The sequence below is a fragment of the Rhinopithecus bieti genome, unplaced genomic scaffold, assembly GCF_001698545.2.
Source record: "Rhinopithecus bieti isolate Rb0 unplaced genomic scaffold, ASM169854v2 scaffold_44159, whole genome shotgun sequence".
Classification (NCBI taxonomy): domain Eukaryota; kingdom Metazoa; phylum Chordata; class Mammalia; order Primates; family Cercopithecidae; genus Rhinopithecus; species Rhinopithecus bieti.
The window spans coordinates 946,245-968,137 of record NW_016818573.1 but is presented as its reverse complement, the minus strand read 5'-3'; the positions used below and the strand labels follow the sequence as shown (position 1 = coordinate 968,137).

At 49.5% G+C, this 21,893-nt stretch overlaps 1 protein-coding gene across 4 annotated transcripts; it reads right to left on the bottom strand.

Moving 5' to 3' along the window:
• Positions 1-1,697: 1,697 nt before the first annotated feature.
• Positions 1,698-12,552, bottom strand: RBM14 (RNA binding motif protein 14). Of its 4 annotated transcripts, none has more exons than XM_017857203.1 (3): positions 11,937-12,552; positions 3,362-4,826; positions 1,698-2,582 (listed from the first exon to the last, which is right to left on the bottom strand). In XM_017857203.1, exons 1-3 carry the CDS (start codon positions 12,271-12,273, stop codon positions 2,375-2,377), a joined length of 2,010 nt encoding a protein of 669 aa, XP_017712692.1. In that variant the 5' UTR covers positions 12,274-12,552; the 3' UTR covers positions 1,698-2,374. The 4 variants fall into 4 exon arrangements, 3 of the variants coding, with proteins under 3 accessions (XP_017712692.1, XP_017712693.1, XP_017712694.1); XM_017857204.1 differs by lacking the exon at positions 11,937-12,552 and adding an exon at positions 11,445-11,759; XR_001882445.1 differs by lacking the exon at positions 1,698-2,582 and adding an exon at positions 11,445-11,759 and having other exon boundaries at positions 4,542-4,826.
• Between the last annotated feature and the right edge of the window lie 9,341 nt (positions 12,553-21,893).

Genomic DNA, 21,893 nt, shown 5'->3' with positions numbered 1-21,893 from the left:
AAAAATGACAAATGATTTGGCTTTGTAGCTCCTTCTGGCTTGAGCAGTTAGGAGCCTGAGGGCTGAGGCAGCAGGACCTAAAGATGACAAGCAGGCAGAGCGCTCATCTGGACCAGGTCACTTTCAAGACCTGGGACTGTGACAGAGAACATCACCACAGGCCCTGAGAGCACATTTAGCTGTTTTTTGCAGGAACCAAGGGATTGAGACAGTGGCAGAACCCTCACTGGAGAGAAAGGAAGATGACAGAAAGCCACATTGACAAAGAAAAATTGCAAATACGCAGGCCACAATCATAACCCTACCATCAACCCTCCATTTTCCAGGGTAATAACCAAAGGTAGGCTTATTAGCTTGGCCCTCAGACCACCCCATCACCACGCAGAAAACAAGAAACTTATCAAAATCTTCCTCCCATTCTTTCCCAGTCCTGCAAAGAAATAAAAAGGAGCAGCTAAGCACCTGAAAGCAAAGCAGTGAGCAGAAAGAGAAGCAAGGCAAAGAGCCATGGCCCCCAGTACTCCCTGAGATTACCCCAGTTAGCATCCACAAATAAGAACTCACAGTCATATAAGATTGAATGCTTTTGCACGATGGCAAGAGGGAAAAGAACATCTAGGGCAAGATCCTCTGTCACAGGCAAGTTCACATGAAGCCAGTAAAGGAGGCGTAAGACAACCCACCTGACCTCCACTTGACTGACACGTACACCTCCCCAAAGTCGCCTTGCGCCAGTAGGCTCCCAAACCCAGTCTTTAAAGCCCCTTTTCCCAAAGGAGCAGTATGTTCTCCCATTATCATCCCACTCAACCAGTCTTCCATTTACCCAGCATTAAGCCCAAGCCTCCATCTTGTCCCTGGTTGGAAATGTCATATTTTTTGCCCAGGTCCTCAATCCCCAGCCCTAGAATAAAAGCATAAAGAGTCCTCAATTCCCCACCCAACCCTAACATCCCTACTTGGTTATGCTTGCATCCCACCCCTTCCCAGATTCTATACCTTCAAATATAAACCCAGAGAGAGGACATCTGAAAATCTTAACAGATAGGGATAGGGAAAGGAGTCTCCAGTTACTATAATGGCAGGAGTTGGCAGGACACAGAGGATGCTCCATGGTAACAGCTCAACAGGCAAAATACGACCAGAATGCCCCATACCTGCTTCAAGTTTTCTCTGCCCTTCCTTCTTTCAACCATAGGGCAGTATCAGGCAATGCCATTACCCCCACTCCACTACTGGTTCCTCTCTGGGTTCCAGCCCCAGCACTCATTTGAGCCTACTGCCTAAAAGATCCACTAGCCTGTAAATACCACGGCAGCCCACTCCCCACTTCCTGACAGGCCAAACCCCAAAACCATCCCATTGGAACACAGGTTATTCCTGAACTAGAGAAAAGTGAGGGACACAGGCAGTGGAAAATGGGCATTATTTACTGCATTTTGGTGTGACTAACTCAAGTTGAGGGCTGAGGACCAGGCCGCTTGCTCTGGACTCCAGTCTGAAAGATGGCAGGCTAGCAGGACGACGATAAGCTAAATCCTTCTGGGCCACAGGGCAATCCTTCTAATTCCCACATTCAAACCCCTTTCCTCACCAGTCCTGGGTTCTCTGACTGCCTTCCCTTTAGCTATCATGTATTCCTGGATGTCAAATTGGCTGCTTTGACACTGAATGCAATCAAGACAATGACAACCAGGTTTCCAAACTGCAAATTGCCCCAAGTTTTATTTGTAGTCCATACAAAAGGGAAAAAAAATTAAGGTTTTCTAACACCACCTACTTGGGGAGATGGGGAAGTGGGACTGTGCCGCTCACCATCAGCTAGAACATTAGTGGTCAGCAGGGACTTGGATACATGCCAACTGACTGTCCCAACAGGAACTCAGTCTCAACAGTCTACAGAGGGACAGTCAGGGTACCCTGGACTGCTGGCACAGCTTGGCGCATAGGAAATGGTTAAGCTAACCCTTTCCTGGCCTCCTTCCCATCTAAAAAGAAAAAGGCGCCGGCGACCTCAGCTGCAGGTTGCTTCCCCATCCAGACGACCTTAAATATCGCGCACAAAAATAAAAAGGAGCCAGGAAAAAAAAATAAAAACATAAAAGAAATTCCCATTCTGGGGAGACGGGAGGCAGGGTAGAGGGAAAACCGCAGATCTAGAGCCAGTAGCAAGATTTGCTGCTGAGGCGAAGGAACAAAGTAGGTTACTGCCGAACACTCAAAAGGATCATCTCCTGGGGAAGGCCCACATGGTAGAGGGGATGGAAAACCACAACCAGGAAAGGTATGGGCCAGAGTAGTTATAACCTGGATCTGTAACCCTACCCACCTCTTTTCTCCCTCCCGCCCTGTGGTACCCCATCCCAGGATGGCCCTACATGCGGCGCTGGTAGCCAGAGTGCATCTGAGCCGCCCGCAGGTAATCATTATAGGAGCCCGAATAGCGTGCGTAATCGGAATGGGCATCGGGCAGGCGACGGTAATCCAGCGAGGACTTTGTCGGCGAGCGGCGGAACGAAAGCTGCGACTCTGATAAACGGCGGTAATCAGAGAGCTCGGCTAAACGCCGGTCGGAACCATACCTAGTCGAGAGAAGAAGACAGTTGGTGAATGAGACAATTGAGGGGAGGACTCCAGGTGGGCACTGGGGAGATGCCAATGGGGAAAGGGAGGGTGTGATCACACTGGTCTCCAAGAGATTGGTCTCCTTTAGTCAGAAGGCTCATCACCCTATCCAGGCCAAAAAAATCAAGCCTGGCTTCAAGTCAGTGGGAAACCAAACCCTCCACTGAAGTCCTCCCCTCTGAACTGGCCAAGGTGGATTTTGGTCTACATTCCCACACAGCAAACTATCTCCACCCCTGGGCCCTGCAGAGAAAGACCTTGGTTGTTTATCAACAGAACGGCGGATGAAAGCAAGGTCCCCAACTTCCCAGAGTGGACGCACCTCATAAACTTGCCTTTAGCCAGTGAGTGCCAAAGGGACTACTCTTTAACCCCCATCCCTGCCAAAGCCAGGACAACCACGTAATAGGCTTAAGGATCCTTGAGACAGTGGGAAAGGATATGGGCCACAGTCCTGCAGGCAGTAGCTCCAATGACACTTGGGCTAGCCTAGACAGGTGACAGTGTGCCTGGTCTGACTAGCAGGTACCACCCCAGGCTGAGCACTATGCTCCACCTGAACCCTGGTGACCAGAGAAGTTCACTGACACTGCTCCCCTCGGCCTCTGGACATCCCACAGAAATAGAGAAGAGAAGACCAAGGGAGGGGCCGATGCCTCCAGTTTCCCTCCCATGCCAACCTCAGCCCCTTGCCCTAAGCCCCAGCTGGGGGCAGAGGCGGAGGGGCATACAGTACCTTTTCGACATGGCGACAGCCTTTTTGTAGGGATCGTCGTAGCTGGCCCGGGGTGGGGAGAGGCGGGTACGCTCATAGGGCGGCGGGGTGCTGTTGGCGTTGGCAACGGCCCCCTGGGACATGGACAGGTAGGCTGCAGACGGCTGACCTGCCCCATCATAGGCATTGCCTGGCTGACCGCGGTAGGAGGCAGCAGCCTGGGGATGCTGCTGGGCAGCATAGGAAGCAGCCAATGAGGCTGACGACTGAGTGCGGTAAGGAGCTGCCAGGGTGGCAGAAGGTTGGGCCCCGTAGGCTGCTGCGGCACCATAGGAGCCAGTGGCCGCAGCAGCCGACTGAGCCCCATAGGAGCCTGAGAGGCCCATTGATGCTTGGGCCCCGTAACTATTCAGCTGGGTCTGGACAACCGGCTGGGCCCCATAAGAGCCAGCCATTGGGGTAGTGGCTTGTGCGGCATAGGCTGCTGGCTGGCTGGCATAGGCAGCAGCTGTGGCTGGCTGCGCCACATAGGCAGCAGGTTGGGAAGAGTAGGAAGCAGCCTGCTGTGCAGCATATGGGGCAGACTGGGCATTGTAAGAGGCCGAGGGCTGGGCATTGTAAGAAGCTGCCTGGGCTCCATAAGCTAGTGAGGAGGCTGCAGACTGGGCCCCATAGGAGGCTGCCTGAGCCCCGTAGGAGCCTAAGGAGGAAGCTGCTCCCTGGGTGTTGTAGGAAGAAGCAGCTGCACGAACCCCATAGGAAGAGGCAGCCTGGGCGCCGTAAGAGGATGGCTGGTTACCATAGGAGGCAAGGGAGGAACCCTGAGCCCCATAGGAGTTGAGCGAAGAAGCCGCAGCTGCCTGACCCCCATAGGAGGAAAGGGCCGAGGCCGAGGGCTGGGCTCCACCATAGGGGCCGAGTGAAGAAGCTGCAGCAGACTGGGAGCTAGGACTAGCCAGCTGGCCCCTGTATGGGGCCCCAAGGGAGACAGAGGGCTGAGCGCGGTAAGAGGCTGCCTGGGCTGTCATGGGCTGAGTCCGATAGCCAACACCCAAAGAGGCAGAAGGCTGGGCCCTGTAGGCAGCTCCCAGTGACACTGACGGCTGGGCCCGGTAGGTAGCTGGCTGGGCCGTCAGAGGAGCCACATAAGAGGCTCGGGGAGGTGAACGGCGCAGAGGGCTGCGGTCGCGACCAAAGAAGGGTGGTGTGGGCTGACGGGCTTGCCCATCAAAGCCACCAGTGCTGTTGCCAAAAGCCTGCTGGTAGTCGAAGGTGGCAGAGAAGCCACCAGTTCCAGGGAAGGCCGTATCCCCAGCCCCTGGTTTCTTGGTCTTGTCCCCAGACTGGACAGCCAGGCCAGGCCCCTTCTTCTGACCCTTGGTGGAGAGTTCCACGTTGATGCGCTTGCCCTTCACTTCTTTGCCGTTGAGCTGCGCGATTGCGGCTTTGGCATCTGCTTCCTTCTCCATGTGAACAAACGCGTAGTCTGATAAAGCAGCAGACAGAGGGTTAGCAATTAGGGGGGCAGGGCATGCTACCTGATGGGTCCCAAATTGGACACACAACAGCACCCAGCTGTTGCCAGCTACCTCCACGGCCTCCAAACCCTCTCCAGGAGTATGTCATAAAATGTAGCTCCCATATAACAAAGCTTCTGACTGTCCCAAGCAGTCATCTTTGCCTACAGCCTTCTTCCCATTCTCCCCTTTACAAACCCTGCCACCTCACCCAACTTCCTGGTGAGAGAAGGAGCAGAGATGAACTGCAACACAGGATAAAAATCTTCACCATCTCCTGTAAGTACAAACCAGCAGAAAAAAATGCAGAAAGGGTTCCTAGATCACTCAATTCTTCAGTGTTCTCAACCCAAGCTCACCGAACAGCTTTGAGGCCTAGCTCACTGTTGAAGCCTAACTCTCAAACACTGGAAACGACCACTCACGTTTTGGTATGACCCATCTCTCAGCCCATGTCCAATTAAGGCAAGAGAGTTAGACTGCAATAAGCAAGCAGTTCACAACATTGTTCCAATATGATCTCTCTTGCTTTTTCACAGTACTTCCCAAGTTTTCAAGGCACTCTCAGGTACGGGAGGACCTCATTTGGGCCTCACAATCCTGTGAGGTAGGCAGGGCAAAGAATCATTATCTCCATTTAACAGATGGACACACATACATGCTCAGAGTTTTTACATGGTTTGCCCTACTCAAAGTGTGTTAGAGTCAGGACCAGAATCACAGCTCTTCCAATGTCCCTTTGCTATACAATCTATCCCTGAGAAGTCAAGGTATGAGGCAGGACCGTGTCATATGACTAAAACTTAAGGCTTAGAAGCAGAGAAGATGGACCCTGTGTAAGCCAACGAGGTATGGGAATAGAAACTAAGCCTAGTGGCTGAGTTTATGCCCAATCCCCCTGTCCCAGACCACATTACATCCTCCACTGTTTCCTCTTTAAGGGACAGAGGTATACCTTACACCTTGGGCTTCTGTTCACAGAGCAGACTGCTTACAGGAAATATCTGGTTTCTCACCTATAAGGCATGAAGCTGCAATTACTGCAGCTAACAGGCTCTGCTAAGCAGGTTAACCCTGCAGCTCTCATTATGATCTGAGTAAGCTGTGGTAGGGTAGGAGAAGACAGGATGTCGGTCTCAAAGTTACATACTTATCCACCACACAGAAGGATAAAACTTCAGGTAGTGAAGGAGTGGAGAGAAATTCTCAAGTCCACACTCACAAAGCACAATAGCACAGGCAGAATCTGAACGAGAGAAGCCTGCCCCTAGGAAATAGGGTTCTGAGCTTAGCTCCATTCTCGACCTGTGGCTACTCTCAGATAGCATCCAAGTACCAGGATGCTATCTGTCACATCAGTTTAAGAAACAGAGCTACCTGGATGACAATACTAAGATAAGAAACATTCTTAATAATCTCCAAACAAGGGTCCTCATTTTTAGAAACTTTCGTACTGGGATGCCCATCTAGCTGCTCCTACAGAACAAGTCATTTCCCTGGATTTGAAGACAATGACACAAACCTCAGGATAATGGGAAAAAAATACAATCAATAAGTAGAAGTCAGAAGCGTGGCATAGCACAAAAGTGATCCTTAATTAAGAATTCAATGGTCTCAGTTCCAGATACAGGTATCACTGACTTGTTATCTTAGGAAACTTACCATTTAGGCAGGTGCGGTGGCTCATGAGATCAGGAGTTCAAGACCAGCATGACCAATGTGGTGAAACCCCATCTCTCCTAAAAATACAAAAATTAGCCAGGTGTGGTGGTGCACACCTATAATCCCAGCTACTCGGGAAGCTGAGGCAGGAGAATCACTTGAACCTGGGAGGTGGAGGTTGCAGTGAGCCGAGATGGCACCACTGTACTCCAGCCTGGGTGACACCGCAAGACTCCATTTCAAAAAAAAAAAGAAAAGAAAACAAAAGAAAAGAAACTGGCCCAGCACGGTGGCTCATGCGTGTAATCCCAACACTTTAGGAAGTCCAGATGGGTGGATCACCTGAGGTCAGGAGTTCAAGACCAGCCTGGCCAACATGGTGAAACCAAGTCTCTACTAAAAATACAAAAATTACCTGGGTGTGGTGGCAGTCACCTGTAATCCCAGCTACTCGGGAGGCTGAGGAAGGAGAACCACTTGAACCCAGGAGAAAGAGGAGGTTGTAGTAAGCCAAGATCATGCCACTGCACTCCAGCCTGGGTGACAAGAGCAAAACTCCGTCTCAAAAAAAAAAATAAAAAGAAACTTACCACTTATTTCCTCCAACAAATCTATCCTACCTACCTCAAAGTTAAGAGGTTCAAGAGAAAAGACAAAAGTGCCTTGTAAGACATAAACAGCTACAGAATAAGGAATTATGACTATTCAAACCTAGAAATAACCAGAGGTTTATTTCCCTATAGAATATTATCTTTCATCTCAAGCAAAACACAATGCCATACAAACCTAGAACCTGGCAGAGATGATAAAAGAACAAAATGAGGCCAGGCACAGTGGCTCACGCCGAATCTCGGCACTTTGGGAAGCCGAGGCAGGCGGACCATCTGAGGTCAGGAGTTCAAGACCAGCCTGACCAACACGGTGAAACTCCGTCTTTACTAAAAATACAAAATTAGCCGCCTGTGGTGGCATGTGCCTGTAATCCCAGCTACTCAGGAGGCTAAGGCAGGAGAATCACTTGAACCCAGGAGGCAGCGGTTGCAGTGAGTCAAGATCATGCCACTGCACTCCAGCCTGGGCAAAATGGGTGAAACTCCATCTCAAAAAGAAAAAAGAATTACCACAACTCTGTCCTCAAGACTCCCGTGGCCGGAGCCTCATCTACTACTTGGGAAAAACTACGTGTTTCTTTCGGCCTAGCCATAAGGCACTAAAGTTGTCCTGTGATCTCTCATCTCCACTTTGGGTAGAGTAAGCTAAAAAACAAAAAACTAAAAACTAGCACGTGGCCTAAGAGCCCTTTAAAAGCAGAGGCTGGGCCAGGCATGGTGGCTCCCTCCTGTAATCCTAATACTTTGAGAGACTGAGGTGGAAGGATGGCTTGAGCTCAGGAGGTCAAGGCTACAGTGAGCCACAATCATGCCACTGCACTCTGGCCTGAGCAACAAAGCGAGACCCTATCTCTAAAAGAATGAATAAATATTTTTTAAAATTTTTACATAAAAAATAAAAATAAAAGCAGAGGCTGAGGTAATCCTTGGAAATGGCAAAACCACCTGGAGATGGCAAGCAGAAAGACCCAAAGTGGAAAGGAAGCAGAGTTGCTGGAGCTCATAGGCACTTGTTCGGGGGAGGGGCCTCTAGACATTCTGAGGTAATATTAAGGAACGATTCTAATAGTCCAGATAATTCCACAAATTCCTGACACTAGAATAAGACAAAAACTTCCAAGGGCTTACAAGAGCATTTGGACATCCCATTGTCTGTTTCCCTCCTTAGGTGGTTTTCATTCAGACCAAGTGGTGAAAATTGAAAACTGAGGTGTCACATGTATAATTCAAATGACTGCCCAGATGAGTTGCATAACTGATCAAAAAATTTAAAAATCCAGGCCGGGCATGGTGGCTCATGCCTGTAATCCCAATACTTTGGGAGGCCTAGGCAGGCAGATCACCTGAGGTTAGGAGTTCGAGACCAGCCTGGCCAACATAGTGAAACCCTGTCTGCACTAAAAATTCAAAAATTAGTCAGGTGTAGTGGCCTGTAGTCCCAGCTACTTGAGAGGCTGAGGCAGGAGAACTGCTTGAACCCAGGAGGCAGAGGGTGCAGTGAGCTGAGATCTCGCCACTGCACTCCAGCCTGGACAACAGAACGAGACTCTGTCTCAAAAAATAATATATAAATAATATAAAAATAAGTACGAAATTTTAAAATCCATCTGATACAATTATAACCAAAGTGTATCAGGAAGTTTCTAAGCCTGATATTGGAGGAGAAAGTGTGAATAGGTGGCCCAGCTAACTCAACCACATCCAACAGTGATACGCCCTATCACAGTAAGCGGCAAAGCACAGACCTAGCTATATTAAAGATGTCCTGAAACCCAGGTACTCCTAAGACCATTAAAACCAGAGATCTGAAAAATTCCAGGAACCTTGTTGCCTGGAGATCTAATTCAAGGAAACTCTGAAGGAAATCACTGCATTGGGACTATCAAGTAATGTTTTACAGAGATCTCCAAATGGTCTGGTGGCGTCAAAAGTCCTCCAGTACCAAAATTAAATGAATCCAGAAAAATAAGTTCTCCTGTCTTAAGACTAAAAATCTTAAACTTGAGGGCCAGGCACAGTGGCTCACACCTGTAATCCCAGCACTTGGGGAGGCCAAGGCGGGCGGATCACAAGGTCAGGAAATGGAGACCATCCTGGCTAACACGGTGAAACTCCGTCTCTACTAAAAATACAAAAATTAGCTGGGCGTAGTGGCAGGCGCCTGTAGTCCCAGCGACTCTGTAGTCCCAGCGACTCGGGAGGCTGAGGCAGAAAGGCATGAACCCGGGAGGCGGAGCTTGCAGTGAGCTGAGGTCTCGCCACTGCATTCCAGCCTGGGCGACAAAGCGAGACTCCATCTCAAAAAAAAAAAAAAGAAAAAATCTTAAACTTCAAACTACAGAGTTCTGTATAGGAAGAAGAAACAGTCACTCACAAAAATGAAGAGGAGATATTTTCCTCTTTGGTCTTTCAGATCTCCCCACAAGTCTGTACACGTTTCCGGAAGCTGTTCATCTTTGAACACCTAATAGGAGGAAACTGTGGAGTGGTTACAATCCACTGTTGCTACTGAGATTTCTGTTCTACAAATCCTATCTAAGCTCCTAGAGTAACCAAGCAACTATGTTGTTTTTTTTTCCTGTGAAAGAAAACAGAGCTGGTTGTCCTATGCAACACCAAGCTTCTGTGCTTTTCAAAGCCCTGTCAGCCAACACGAGGAGACTCAATCAAATGACCACTCCTAGCACAAGAAATGAATACACTCTTTAGAGAGCCAGTCGCTTCTACTACACTCCCAACTTTCAACCCTCACTTTCCGTCATCACAAATAGATAGAAAGACATCAGTGGAGAACATGATGTTCAAATCTTTCCCGCAGTCTCTTACATCGAAGTATTATCAGGAGCTCTGTTACACAACAACATAACTGCAAATAGTTGACCACCACTCCCTGAGTAAGTCAATGCATTTCTGCCAAATGTTTATAAAGGAACAAAATGCACAAAACTCCCTCTAACTCTCACAAGGAGTCACCCAGGAGTTCTAAAAATTCATGGGCAGTTATGCTCTTCACCCCCACTGTCACTTGGTGCTGGGTCCCAAGCAAATTCAGGCAAATTTTTGGCATTCTCTACCACCCGAAAGCAAGCAAGGAGCTTGAGTTCCAGGGAGACTGTCCCTTCAGATGTTTGACTCTAGACTCTCAATCTAGTAGCCACCCTACCTAACAACCACAAAAGAAACTTGGTAAGTCAATTAAACACAAAACTCTCATAAATGAGACTCATATACCCCATCCTTTTGCTGGACAAGTACCCAATCTGAGACCCTCCCCACTCTTTTACTCTAAACAAAAGCAAAATCCATGCACCATACAGCCTGCCTCAGAGCACCCAGCAGGAAAGCCCGATTCCGGATAGTCGTGGACGTGTATAACCTGAGTTGAGGAAAATAGAATGCAGTATTAATGCAGAACAAGGACTTGTTCCTAGAAGTGGACACTATGACCCTTTATATTTCCCCCACTTAAAGGACTAGGAATGGCCCCAAAGATGTGCCTTTCCAGGACAGCAAATGAAATATCTTGGTGGGATAAATAAACACTTGCACCTACATTTATTTCCTATCCCTGAAACTTCTCACACAGGGTATGAGCAGGCATGAACCCACCAGGAGTAGGGCATCAGATACTCCCAGGCTGCATCCTCCAAGATGACAGGGCAAAGTTAGCTCTGATATGTTCCCAAGTGGAGCAGAGGCTGGCCACATACACAAGGGCTGTCCTACCAAACCTTGCCAATGTAAAAGAGCTTAAGGAATAAAACTCAGGCTATGAAAAGTCAACTGGGTCCCTAGTCAGGCTTAAATTATGGTGACACATTTTTCTCGAAGAAAAGGCAATAGGGATCTGCCCTGAGGATTAGACTACTCAAGCAATGACTACTACTGATTCAATAAATCGTGTTTAGCCACTGTTTAATGAAGACCTCTCACAGACCCCTCCCCAGGACCCCCTCAGCCAGAGTATGCCCCCTTGCAAAGTCACCAAGCTTATGAAAGAAAGACACTGCCCTGGGGCACTAGCTTGGCACGTAAAGACTACGCAGAAGGGGCCTTCATAAAACAAACTTTCTTGCACATGCAAAAGGCTGGGGTTTCCAGTTGACAAATGTAAAATCGAGCCCAAAGAAAAATCCCAGGTTTGAGGGAGGAGGAAAGCACAGAGCTGCCACGCCTAACCTACCTAATATTGAAAGGCCAAAGTGATTCGGAAGGGGCCCCTCTCGTACCCACGTGTAATTGTGCCCGTGAGTAGACCCATGCCAGACAAGACTAACAGACCCCAGCCCGAGAAACGTCCAAGGGCCCCGTTACCTTCCGCTTGAGCACATTCATCGGGAGGGAACAGGAGGGCGGCCTTGGGGCGTCAGCCCCACCTTTTCCCTCTTCCCTTGCTCTGACCGACGTCTGGAGAGGAAGTGGGGAAGTGGAGAAATCTTCCCCGCTTCATGATCCGGCTTGTGCCCGTCACTTCCCAATTTCCGCTGGGTGCCAGGCCCAGGAGACCAGGAGAAGGCGCGCCCCCGGTACACTCGCAAGGCTCTCAGGCGCGTCCCCGGCCCCGTAGCTTGGCTCGCAGTGGCCGCCGCACCCACCCAGAGCCGCTTCCTCCTACTTGGTGGACGGTTCCTGGACCGCAGGGGAGGAGGGTGGCTCTACCCAACGCGCCCCCAACACCTCCGGCCTGCTCCCGCGCACTTCCCAACCCCTCCCAACCGCGCAGTGACCGACCCCCGGGTAAGGGGCGTGGCTAACAGGCAGAGTGCCCCGAGCGCGCCCCCGCCCCCGAGCGCGCCTCCGCGTTACCTTTCACCACGTCACACTCGATGACGCGTCCGCGGCGCTCGAAGAGGCTGCGCAGTTCCTGGCTCGTGCATGCAGCCGACACATTGCCCACGAAAATCTTCCAAGTATTAAGAGGCCTTGGGCGCGACATCTCCACCACGAGCGCGCGCCCCGGCCGCAGCTCGTGGCCGTGCAGGGCTTCGATGGCGCGCAGCGCGCCCGCGTTCTCGCGCATGTGCACGAAGGCGAACTGTTTCATGACGGCGCAGCTCATGACCGTGCCGTAGGGCGCAAAGAGGGCTGCCAGCTCCTCCGGAGTCGTATCCGCCCCGTCGACGTTGCCCACGAATATCTTCATTTTGTCGCCGCAGCCGCCTTCCCGGAGAGCCCGGACGTCTCCTCCAGCGATAGGAAAGACGTCCGAACGAGCGGCAGTCCTCCCCAGGAATGGCTGGCGACCGAGAACCCCGCCGCGCAGGCGCCCTGGCCTAGCCAATGGAGACCCGCATCCCGCGCGTCCAGCGACCAATCAGAAACGCTGAGGGAAGATGCACTCAAGCACAGCCAATCCCAGAGGACCTAGAGCCCGCTCGTTAGCTGAGGGGGTGGGAAAGGGACGACCAACCGCCACAGCCCGTGGCGGGGGGAGGGTTGGGAGGGAGAGGGAGGGCTGAAGAGAGGAGAACGCGCGCGAGCGGCCCCGGCGGCAAAGAGGCCTAGTCTGTGAGGCGGCCTCTGGCCCGGGTGGGGCTGGGACCGGCGGGCTCCTAGGAAAAACTTTGTTCAATTGGAAGTCAGGGCTCCTCCCATTCTGGAAGCCCTGTCCAAACCTGCGCCTGGAGGTGGCCGCGTGAGTGTACAGGGAAAGGCCGGGCCTGGCGGGAGAAACCAGGACAGGCGCCTTGAGTCGGCAAACGGCTTCCGGGACTGTGCTGGGCACCGCGAGGGGACCTGAGGCAGGCCCCGGAGAAGCCCTCATGCCATTAATTCATTCTTTGGAAACATTCCCTGGGGTTGCTGAGGTCCTGGCAGACGGTGAAAAATCAAAGGCCTCTGCCCTGATGGAATTCCCAATCAAGAAATAATGGAATGACGCTACTGTATGCTTGAAGGTTTTCACAATAAACAGTTTAATAAATGAGAAAAACAATTCTGGAAGAAGCAAAAGTTGAGCCTTATTAAAAAAAATTTTAGTCCGGGAGCGGTGGCTCACGCCTGTAATTCCAGCATTTTGGGAGGCCAATGTAGGCCAATCACCTGAGGTCAGGAGGTCAGGACCTGGCCAACATGGTGAAACCCCCTCTCTACTAAAAATACAAAATTAGCCAGGTGTGGTGGCGCATGCGTGTAGTCCCAGCTACTTGGGAGGCTGAGGCAGGAGAATCGCTTGAACCCGGGAGGCGGAGCTTGCAGTGAGCTGAGATCAGGCCACTGCACCCCAGCCTGGGCGACACAGTGAGACTCCGTCTCAACAATTTTTTTAAACAGTTTTGAATATGTAAATAAGATTGTTGCATGGCAGACACATCAAAAACATAGACGTGACAAACTCAGGAAAATATTTGCTTGCGTGTTCAGTTAATAGCACCTACCATGTGGACACCACCAAGAATATAGCACTGAACAACGAAAAAAAGTGACAGAAATCCCAACCTTCTTGGATCTTATGGTAGGGAGAGACAGACAAGAAATAAGTAAAACATAAGCGTGTTAGATGGTGATGAGGACTTGGAGTAATCAAGGGAACTAAACCATCCTCTGAGGGAAGATCATGCCAGCCAGAAAGTACAAGTCGAAGAGTGCTGGGGCAGAAGCAAATCTAGCTGGTTCAAGGAAGAGTCAAGAGCCGGTATGGCCTAGGCGCAGTGGTTCACACCTGTAATCCCAGCACTTTGGGAGACCAAGGCAGGCGGATCACCTGAGGTCAGGAGTTCGAGACCAGCCTGACCAACATGGCAAAACCCCGTCTCTACTGAAATTACAAAACATTAGCTTTGCACAGTGGCAGTATCATAGCCAATGAGGTTTATCCGAGGTGCGATTATTGCTAATTGAAAACAAAACATAAGCCATGAGTGATGCCTGGCACCTGTCCCAGCTACTCAGGAGGCTGAGGCACTAGAATCACTTGAACCTGGGAGATGGAGGTTGCAGTGGGCTGAGATCACACCACTGCACTCCATCCTGGGCAACAAAGCAGGACTCCATCTCAAAAAAAAGAAAAACAAAAAGCCCAATATGACCAGAGCCTGGAACAGCAGAATAGGGGAGTGGGAGTTATGCAGCACAAGGCCATTGAAATGGCATGTGCTTGGGCCAGGCGAGTGGCTCATGCCTGTAATTCCAGCACTTTGGGAGGCCGAGGCAGGCAGATCACGAGGTCAGGAGATCGAGACCATCCTGGCTAACACGGTGAAACCGCATCTCTACTAAAAACACACACAAAAAAATTAGCCGGGCATGGTGGCGGGTGCCTGTAGTCCCAGCTACTTAGGAGGCTGAGGCAGGAGAATGGCCTGAACCCTGGAGGCGGAGCTTGCAGTAAGCCGAGATTGCACCACTGCACTCCAGCCTGGGTGACAGAGCGAGACTCTGTCTCCAAAAAAAAAAAAAAAAAAAAGGAAAAGAAAGAAAAGAGGGCAGTACTCTGGTATCTCCCGAAATCTAAACTGCTGGTAGTATTCCCAGAACAGGATAACAGCAAACTCCTAGCTACCCAGTAAGCATAGCCATTTTATTTATTTATTTATTTATTTATTTATTTATTTATTTTATTTATTTATTTTTGAGACAGAGTTTCACTCTTGTCACCCTGGCTCTCGGCTCACTGCAGCCTCTGCCTCCTGGGTTCAAGCGATTTTCCCTGCCTCAGCCTCCCGAGTAGCTGCAACTACAGGTGTGCACACCACCACGCCCGGCTAATTTTTGCATTTTTAGTAGGGGTTTTACTATGTTGGCCAGGCTGGTCCTGAACTCCTGACCTCATGATTCGCCTGTCTCGGCCTCCTAAAATGCTGGGATTACAGGTGGGAGTCACCCCGCCTGATGGGTGGGGTCTCACCTTAACACAGTGAGACCCATAGGTGCTTTTAATTTTTCTAGTAGCCACATTTTAAAAGGTGAAAAGAAACAGGTAAAACTAATTTTAGGCTGGGTGTGGTGGCTCATGCCTGTAATCCCAGCACTTTGGGAGGCTAAGGCAGGGAGATGGCTTCAGCCCAGGAGGTTGGGGCCAGCCTGGACAACATGACAAAAACCCATCTCTAAAAAAATTTAAAAATTTAGCTGGCAGCCAGGTGGGGTGGCTCACGCCTGTAACCCCAGCACTTTGAGAGGCCAAAGTGGGCGGATTGCCTGAGGTCAGAAGTTCGAGACCAGCCTGGCCAACATGACCCATCTCTACTAAAAATACAAAAAATCAGCTGGGTGTAGTGGCGTGCGTCTGTAATCCCAGCTACTCAGGAGGCTGAGGCAGGAGAATTGCTTGAACTGAGGAGGCGGAGGTTGCAGTGAGCTGAGATAGTGGCTGCTGCACTCCAGCCCAGGTAACAGAGTAAGACTCCATCTCAAAAAATACATACGTGTGTGTGTGTGTGTGTTTGTGTGTGTGTGTGTGTAGATATCTGCAGCTGGTAGTGCACCTGTAGTCCTAGCTACTTGAGAGGCTGAGGGAGAAGGAATCACCTTGAGCCCAGGATTTTAAGATTATAGTGAGCTGTAATGGTGCCACTGCACACTAACCTGGGCAAAAGAGTGAAACTCTGTTTCTAAATACATAAATTAATTAAATAGATGTAAAGAATCTTGCCAAACTTCACAGACCTGGCAAATCAGAATGCTGGGGCTTGAATAAGGATCTGACTCCTTGACCTGGAATAATGGAAAGAGCATTACATTAGCCCTAGTTCAGTTTTATGGTCCAGGTGGGCAACCCTCTTCCCTCCTCCAGCCCTCAGTGAGTTTCTCATCTGTAAAGTGTCTAGCTTGGCTTAGCTGATCTCAAAGTTTGCAGGTTTTTTCTTTGTTGTTGTTTGTTTGTTTGTTCGGAAACGGAGTCTCGCTCTGTGGCCCAGGCCGGAGTAGTGATGAAATCATGGCTCACTGCAGCCTGGACTTTCCAGGCTGGTCTTGAATTCCTGACCTCGTGATCTGCCCGGCTCAGCCTCCCAAAGTACTGGGATTACAGGCATGAACCACTGTGCCCAACCACCCCCAGATAATTTTTTAATTTTTACTATGTAGAGACGGGGGCCGATTTGTTGCCCTGGCTGCTCTCGAACTCCTGGCCTCAAGTGATCCTCCAGAATCAGCCTCCCAATGTGCTAGGATTACAGGCATGACCCACCACACCCAGCTAGATTCTTTACATCTATGAGTATCACCTTTCTTACCTGTAAAATAACTGGCTTTACCACATTTTATTTTGTTTTCGGTGTAAGAGTTTTTTTTTTTTTTGAGACGGAGTCTGGCTCTGTCTCCCAGGCTGGAGTGCAGTGGCAGGATCTCAGCTCACTGCAAGCTCCGCCTCCCAGGTTTACACCATTCTCCTGCCTCAGCCTCCGGAGTAGCTGGGACTACAGGTGCCCACCACCTCGCCCGGCTAGTTTTTTGTATTTTAGTAGAGACGGGGTTTCACTGTGTTAGCCAGGATGGTCTCGATCTCCTGACCTCGTGATCCGCCCGTCTCGGCCTCCCAAAGTGCTGGGATTACAGGCTTGAGCCACCGCGCCCGGCCAAGAGTTTTTTAATTGTAAATCTGGGGATGGGTGTGGTGGCTTATCCCTGTAATCCTAGCACTTTGGGAGACTGAGGCAGGAGGATCACTTGAGCTCAGGAGTTCAAGACCAACCTGAGAAACATAGTGAGACCCCCATCTGTACGAAAAGAATTTTAAAAATTAGCCAGGTATGGTGGTGTGTGCCTGTAGTCCCAGTTACTCTAGAGGCTGAGGTGGGAGGATCACTTGAGCCCAGGAGGCTAAGGCTGCAGTGAGCTGTGATAGCACCACTGCACTCCAGCCTGAGCAACACAGTGAGACCTTGTCTCTAATAAAAATTTCTCTTGGCAAGTACATATAAAGGATAAGGCCATTTTGAGCAATAACAAGTGTTGAACACAGTGTAAGACACATAGTAAGAAGTTTGGCTGGATGCAGTGGCTCAATGCCTATAATCCCAGTACTTTGGGAGGCCAAGGCAGGAGTATCACTTGAGCCCAGGAGTTTGAGACCAACCTGGGCAACCCAGGGAGACCCTGTGTCTCAAAAAATATAAAAATTATTCCCGCGCAGTGGCTCACACCTGTAATCCCAGCACTTTGGGCGGCCGAGGTGGGTGGAACACTTGAGGTCAGGAGTTCAAGACCAGCCTGATCAACATGGTGAAACCCCATCTCTACTAAAAATACAAAAAATTAGCCAGGAGTGGTGGCACGTGCCTGTAATCGTAGCTACCTGAGAGGCTGAGGCACAAGAATTGCTTGAACCCAGGAGGCGGAGGTTGTAGTGAACTGAGATCATACCACTGCACTCCAGCCTGGGTGACAAAGTGAAACTCCGTCTGAAAAAAATTAAAAAAAAATAAGAAAAGAAACGAAATTAGCCAGGCATGGTGATGTGCACCAGTGGTCCCAGCTGGGAGGCTGAGGAAAAAGATTGCTTGTGCCCAGGAGTTTCAGATTGCACAGAGCTACGATAATCATGACACTGGACTCCAGCCTGGGCAACAAACTAAGAGATCATGTCTCAAAAAAAAAAAAAAAAGGTTGGCTGTGGTGGCTCACGCCTGTAATCCCAGCACTCTGGGAGGCCAAGGCGGGCAGATCACTTGAGGTCAGGAGTTTGAGACCAGCCTGGCCAACATGGCGAAACCAATCTCTACTAAAAATACAAAAAAAAAAAAAAAAATTAGCTGGGCATCATGGCACATACCTGTAATCCCAGCAACTCAGGAGGCTGTGTCAGGAGAATCGCTTGAACTCATGAAGCAGAGGTTGCGGTGAGCTGAGATCACACCACTGCACTCCAGCCTGGGCAACAGAGTGAGACTCTGTCTCAAAAATAAATTAAAAAAATAAGTTAGCTGGACATGGTGGTGCGTGCCTGTAGTTCCAGCTACTCGGGAAGCTGAGGCAGGACTGCTTGATCCCATGAGATGGAGGCTACAGTGAGCTATGATCACACCACTATACTCCAGCCTGAGTGACAGAGCAAGACACCATCTGAAATAGAAATAAGTAGTGATTTTTTACCTACAAAGGTATCCTGTGGGCTATTTGGTGGAGGACTATCCTGCACATTGAAGGTTGGTAAGTATCCCTAGTCTTCCCCCAATACCAGCAGCATCCTCACCCCCACCTAGCATTGTCACAGCCAGAAGAAATGGCCCTCACAAACTTCCAGAAGTCCCCTATGGGCCATACCATCCCCACTGAGAACCACTGATCTAAATCAAATTTGTAAACTTAGGTAAACTTAGTTTTAGGTAAAAACAATCTCTGCAATAAAACAATCTGATAAGGAAAGTCCTTACCTCTTTACAACGAATGGAGAGAAAGGCTAGAGAGAAATTGTCATGGAAACTAGAGTCCTGTCAAATTTACTAATGAGACTTTTTCCTAAGTTAATTGTATCAATTTACCTGTGGTTTACTAGGTCACTGTAGCAGGTTTATTAATGGCCTCCAAAGATACTAGGTCCTAATCCCTGGAACTTGTGAATGTTACTTTATGTGGCAAAGTCTCTGAAGATGTGATTGAATCAATGGCCCTTGCTAAGAAGAGATTATCCTGGATTACTCTGGTGGTGTTAAATGCAATCACATGTAATGCAATCCTTGTAAGAGGGAGGCAGAAGGAGATTTGACACAAATACACAGAGGAAAAGGCAATGGGAAGACAGAGCAGACTGAGTGGTTGGTGCTGGCCTTGAAGGCTGGAGTGAGATTCGGCCACAGGCCAAGGAATGCCAGCAGCCACACAAAGCTGGAAGAGGCCAGAAAGGGATGTTTCCCTATAGTTTCTGGAGGAAGCAAGCTCTTGTCCACACCTTGATTCCAGCCCAGTGATACTAAGTTTGTACTTCTGGCCTCCAGAACTGTGAGAATAAATTTTTGTTGTTTTAAGCCACAGTTTGTGGTACTTTGTTACAGCTGCCACTGTTACAAAGGAAACTGATTACAGGAAAATATGAGTAACAACACAGATAAAGACATTTTCACAACTGACTTTCATTATTCCATTGCATATGTGTTCTCTGTTAGAAAGGTTTCCCTTTTTGGTCTCCTTCCTTCCAGCTTTCCACCCTATCATGTGAATGTGTGACGATGGGAGGCTTGGAGCTGTGGCAATCACCCTTGCCTCCAAAAGGGGAGAGGGGACATGAAGAGAAACACACAGTTCATGACAGTATCCTGATGTTGTCACACCACTGGACCTGCTCTGAATCCTCTAATCTCCAGACTGTTGATCTGGTGACATAATTAAATGTCTTAATTGCTTTGGCCACTATTAAGACTGTGTTACTTACTGCAGAATTCATCCTAATATAGAATTCCACAGACAATATCAAGACTGAAAATAAGAAACAATGACGGTCGGCCGGGCGCAGTGGCTCAAGCCTGTAATCCCAGCACTTTGGGAGGCCGAGGCGGGCGGATCACGAGGTCAGGAGATGGAGATCATCCTGGCTAACACGGTGAAACCCCGTCTCTACTAAAAAATACAAAAAACTAGCCGGGCGAGGTGGCGGCCGCCTGTAGTCCCAGCTACTCGGGAGGCTGAGGCAGGAGAATGGCGTAAACCCGGGAGGCAGAGCTTGCAGTGAGCCGAGATCCGGCCACTGCACTCCAGCCTGGGCGACAGAGCGAGACTCCGTCTCAAAAAAAAAAAAAAAAAAAGAAACAATGACGGTCATATTATTTAAAAATATGGAGGTATAGGCCCGGTGTGGTGGCTTACACCTGTAATCCCAGCACTTTGGGAGGCCAAGGTGGGCAGTTCACAAGGTCAGGAGATCGAGACCAACCTGGCTAACACACTGAAAACCCATCTCTACTAAAAATACAAAAAATTAGCCGGGCATGGTGGCTCGCACCTTTAGTCCCAGCTACTCGGGATGCTGACGCAAGAGAATCGCTTGAACCCAGGAGGTGGAGGTTGCAGTGAGCCGAGATCGCCCCATCGCACTCCAGCCTGGGCAACAAGAGCGAAACTCCATCTCAAAAAAAAAATTTTATTTTTTAGAGATGGAGTTCTTGCTATGTTGCCCAAGTTGGTCTCGAACTCCTGGCCTCAAGTAATCTTCCCATCTTGGACTCAAATTCTCCTTTTCATTTATTATTTTTGAGACAGGGTCTCACTCTGTCCCCCAGGCTGGAGTGCAGTGGCACAATCATGGCTCATTGCAACCTTGATCTCCTGGGATCAAGCAATCCTCCCATCTTGGCCTCCCAAATTGCTGGGATTAAAGACCTTTTTTTTTTTTTTTTTGAGACGGAGTCTCGCTGTGTCTCCCGGGCTGGAGTGCAGTGGCTGGATCTCAGCTCACTGCAAGCTCCGCCTCCCAGGTTCACGCCATTCTCCTGCCTCAGCCTCCCGAGTAGCTGGGACTCACAGGCGCCCACCACCTCGCCCGGCTAGTTTTTTGTATCTTAATAAAGACCTTTTTTTAAAAAAAATTTTTTTTTTTAGAGACAAGGTCTTAACGCTGTCAGGCAGGCTAGAGCACAGTGGCATGACCATGGCTCACTGCAGCTGCACACTCCTAGGCACAAGCAATCCTCCTGCCTCAGCCTCCTAAGTAGCTGAGACCATAGGCCTGCGCCACCACACTCGGCTAATTTTTAAATTATTATTATTATTATTATTTTTCAAGACAGAGTCTTGCTCTCTCGCCTAGGCTAGAGTGCAGTGGCGCAATCTCCGCTCACTGCAAGCTCCGCCTCCTAGGTTCACGCCGTTCTCCTGCCTCAGCCTCCCAAGTAGCTGGGACTACAGGCACATGCCACCACGCCTAGCTAATTTTTGTATTTTTAGTAGAGACGGGGTTTCACCATGTTAGCCAGGATGGTCTCGATCTCCTGACCTCGTGATCTGCCCACCTCGGCCTCCCAAAGTGCTAGAATTACAGGCGTGAGCCACCGCGCCTGGCCTTTTAAATTATTTTTTGTAGAGACAGGGTCTTGCTTTATTGGCTAGTCTGGTTTCTAACTGGCTTCAAGCAGTCCTCCTGCCCTGGATTCCCAAAGTGCTGGGATTATAGGCGTGAGCCACTGTGCCTGACCAAAATGGAGGATCTCTGCCTGCAGTTCCACTTCTGCTTTGCAGATGAGGCTTCGAAATGTTTGAACAGTGTTCTGTGATTTCAAAATAAACTTTGAAAAACCACACAGCCAGAAGTTCAGAAGAAAAGCTAATGAGGTTCTTTTTTTTTTTTTTTTTTTTAGATGGAGTCTTGCTCTGTCACCCAGGCTGGAGTGCAGCGGTCTGATCTCAGCTCACTGCAACCTCTGCCTTCTGGGTTCAAGCAATTCTCCTGGTTCAGCCTCATGAGTAGCTGGGATTTCAGGCACTGTAATACCACTACACCTAGCTAACTTTTGTATTTTTAGTAGAGATGGGGTTTCGCCATGTTGGCCAGGCTGGTCTCGAACTCCTGACCTCAAGTGATCTGCCCGCCTTGGCCTCCCAAAGTGCCGGGATTACATGAGCCACCGCACCCAGCCTGCAGTGAGTCTTGATTGCGCCACGGCACTCTAGCCTTGGCAACAGAGTTAAACTCTGTCTCAAAAAAAAGGAAAAAAAAAAAAAGGTTAATAGAGTGGTGTCATGGTGAACTGTTTAGGCTTAAAAAGGTTAAAACTCAGGTACCATTCCAGAATGGAGGTGAGAGGCTATGTCAGGGGTTAGCTGTGGGGAGAATCCAGGATGAGTTTCTGCAATGACCTGGAAGTGGGGAAAGACAGCCTGAGTCTGGGCTAA

What these genes read in the sequence shown, in the direction of transcription:
- RBM14 (XM_017857203.1), bottom strand. Translation starts at nt 12,273, where the DNA reads ATGAAGATATTCGTGGGCAACGTCGACGGGGCGGATACGACTCCGGAG. An exon ending in CGAGTGTGACGTGGTGAAAG is followed by an intron (nt 4,827 to 11,936) that starts GTAACGCGGAGG and finishes CTGCTTTATCAG; the next exon opens with ACTACGCGTTTGTTCACATG. An exon ending in GCTGTCGCCATGTCGAAAAG is followed by an intron (nt 2,583 to 3,361) that starts GTACTGTATGCC and finishes TCTCTCGACTAG; the next exon opens with GTATGGTTCCGACCGGCGTT.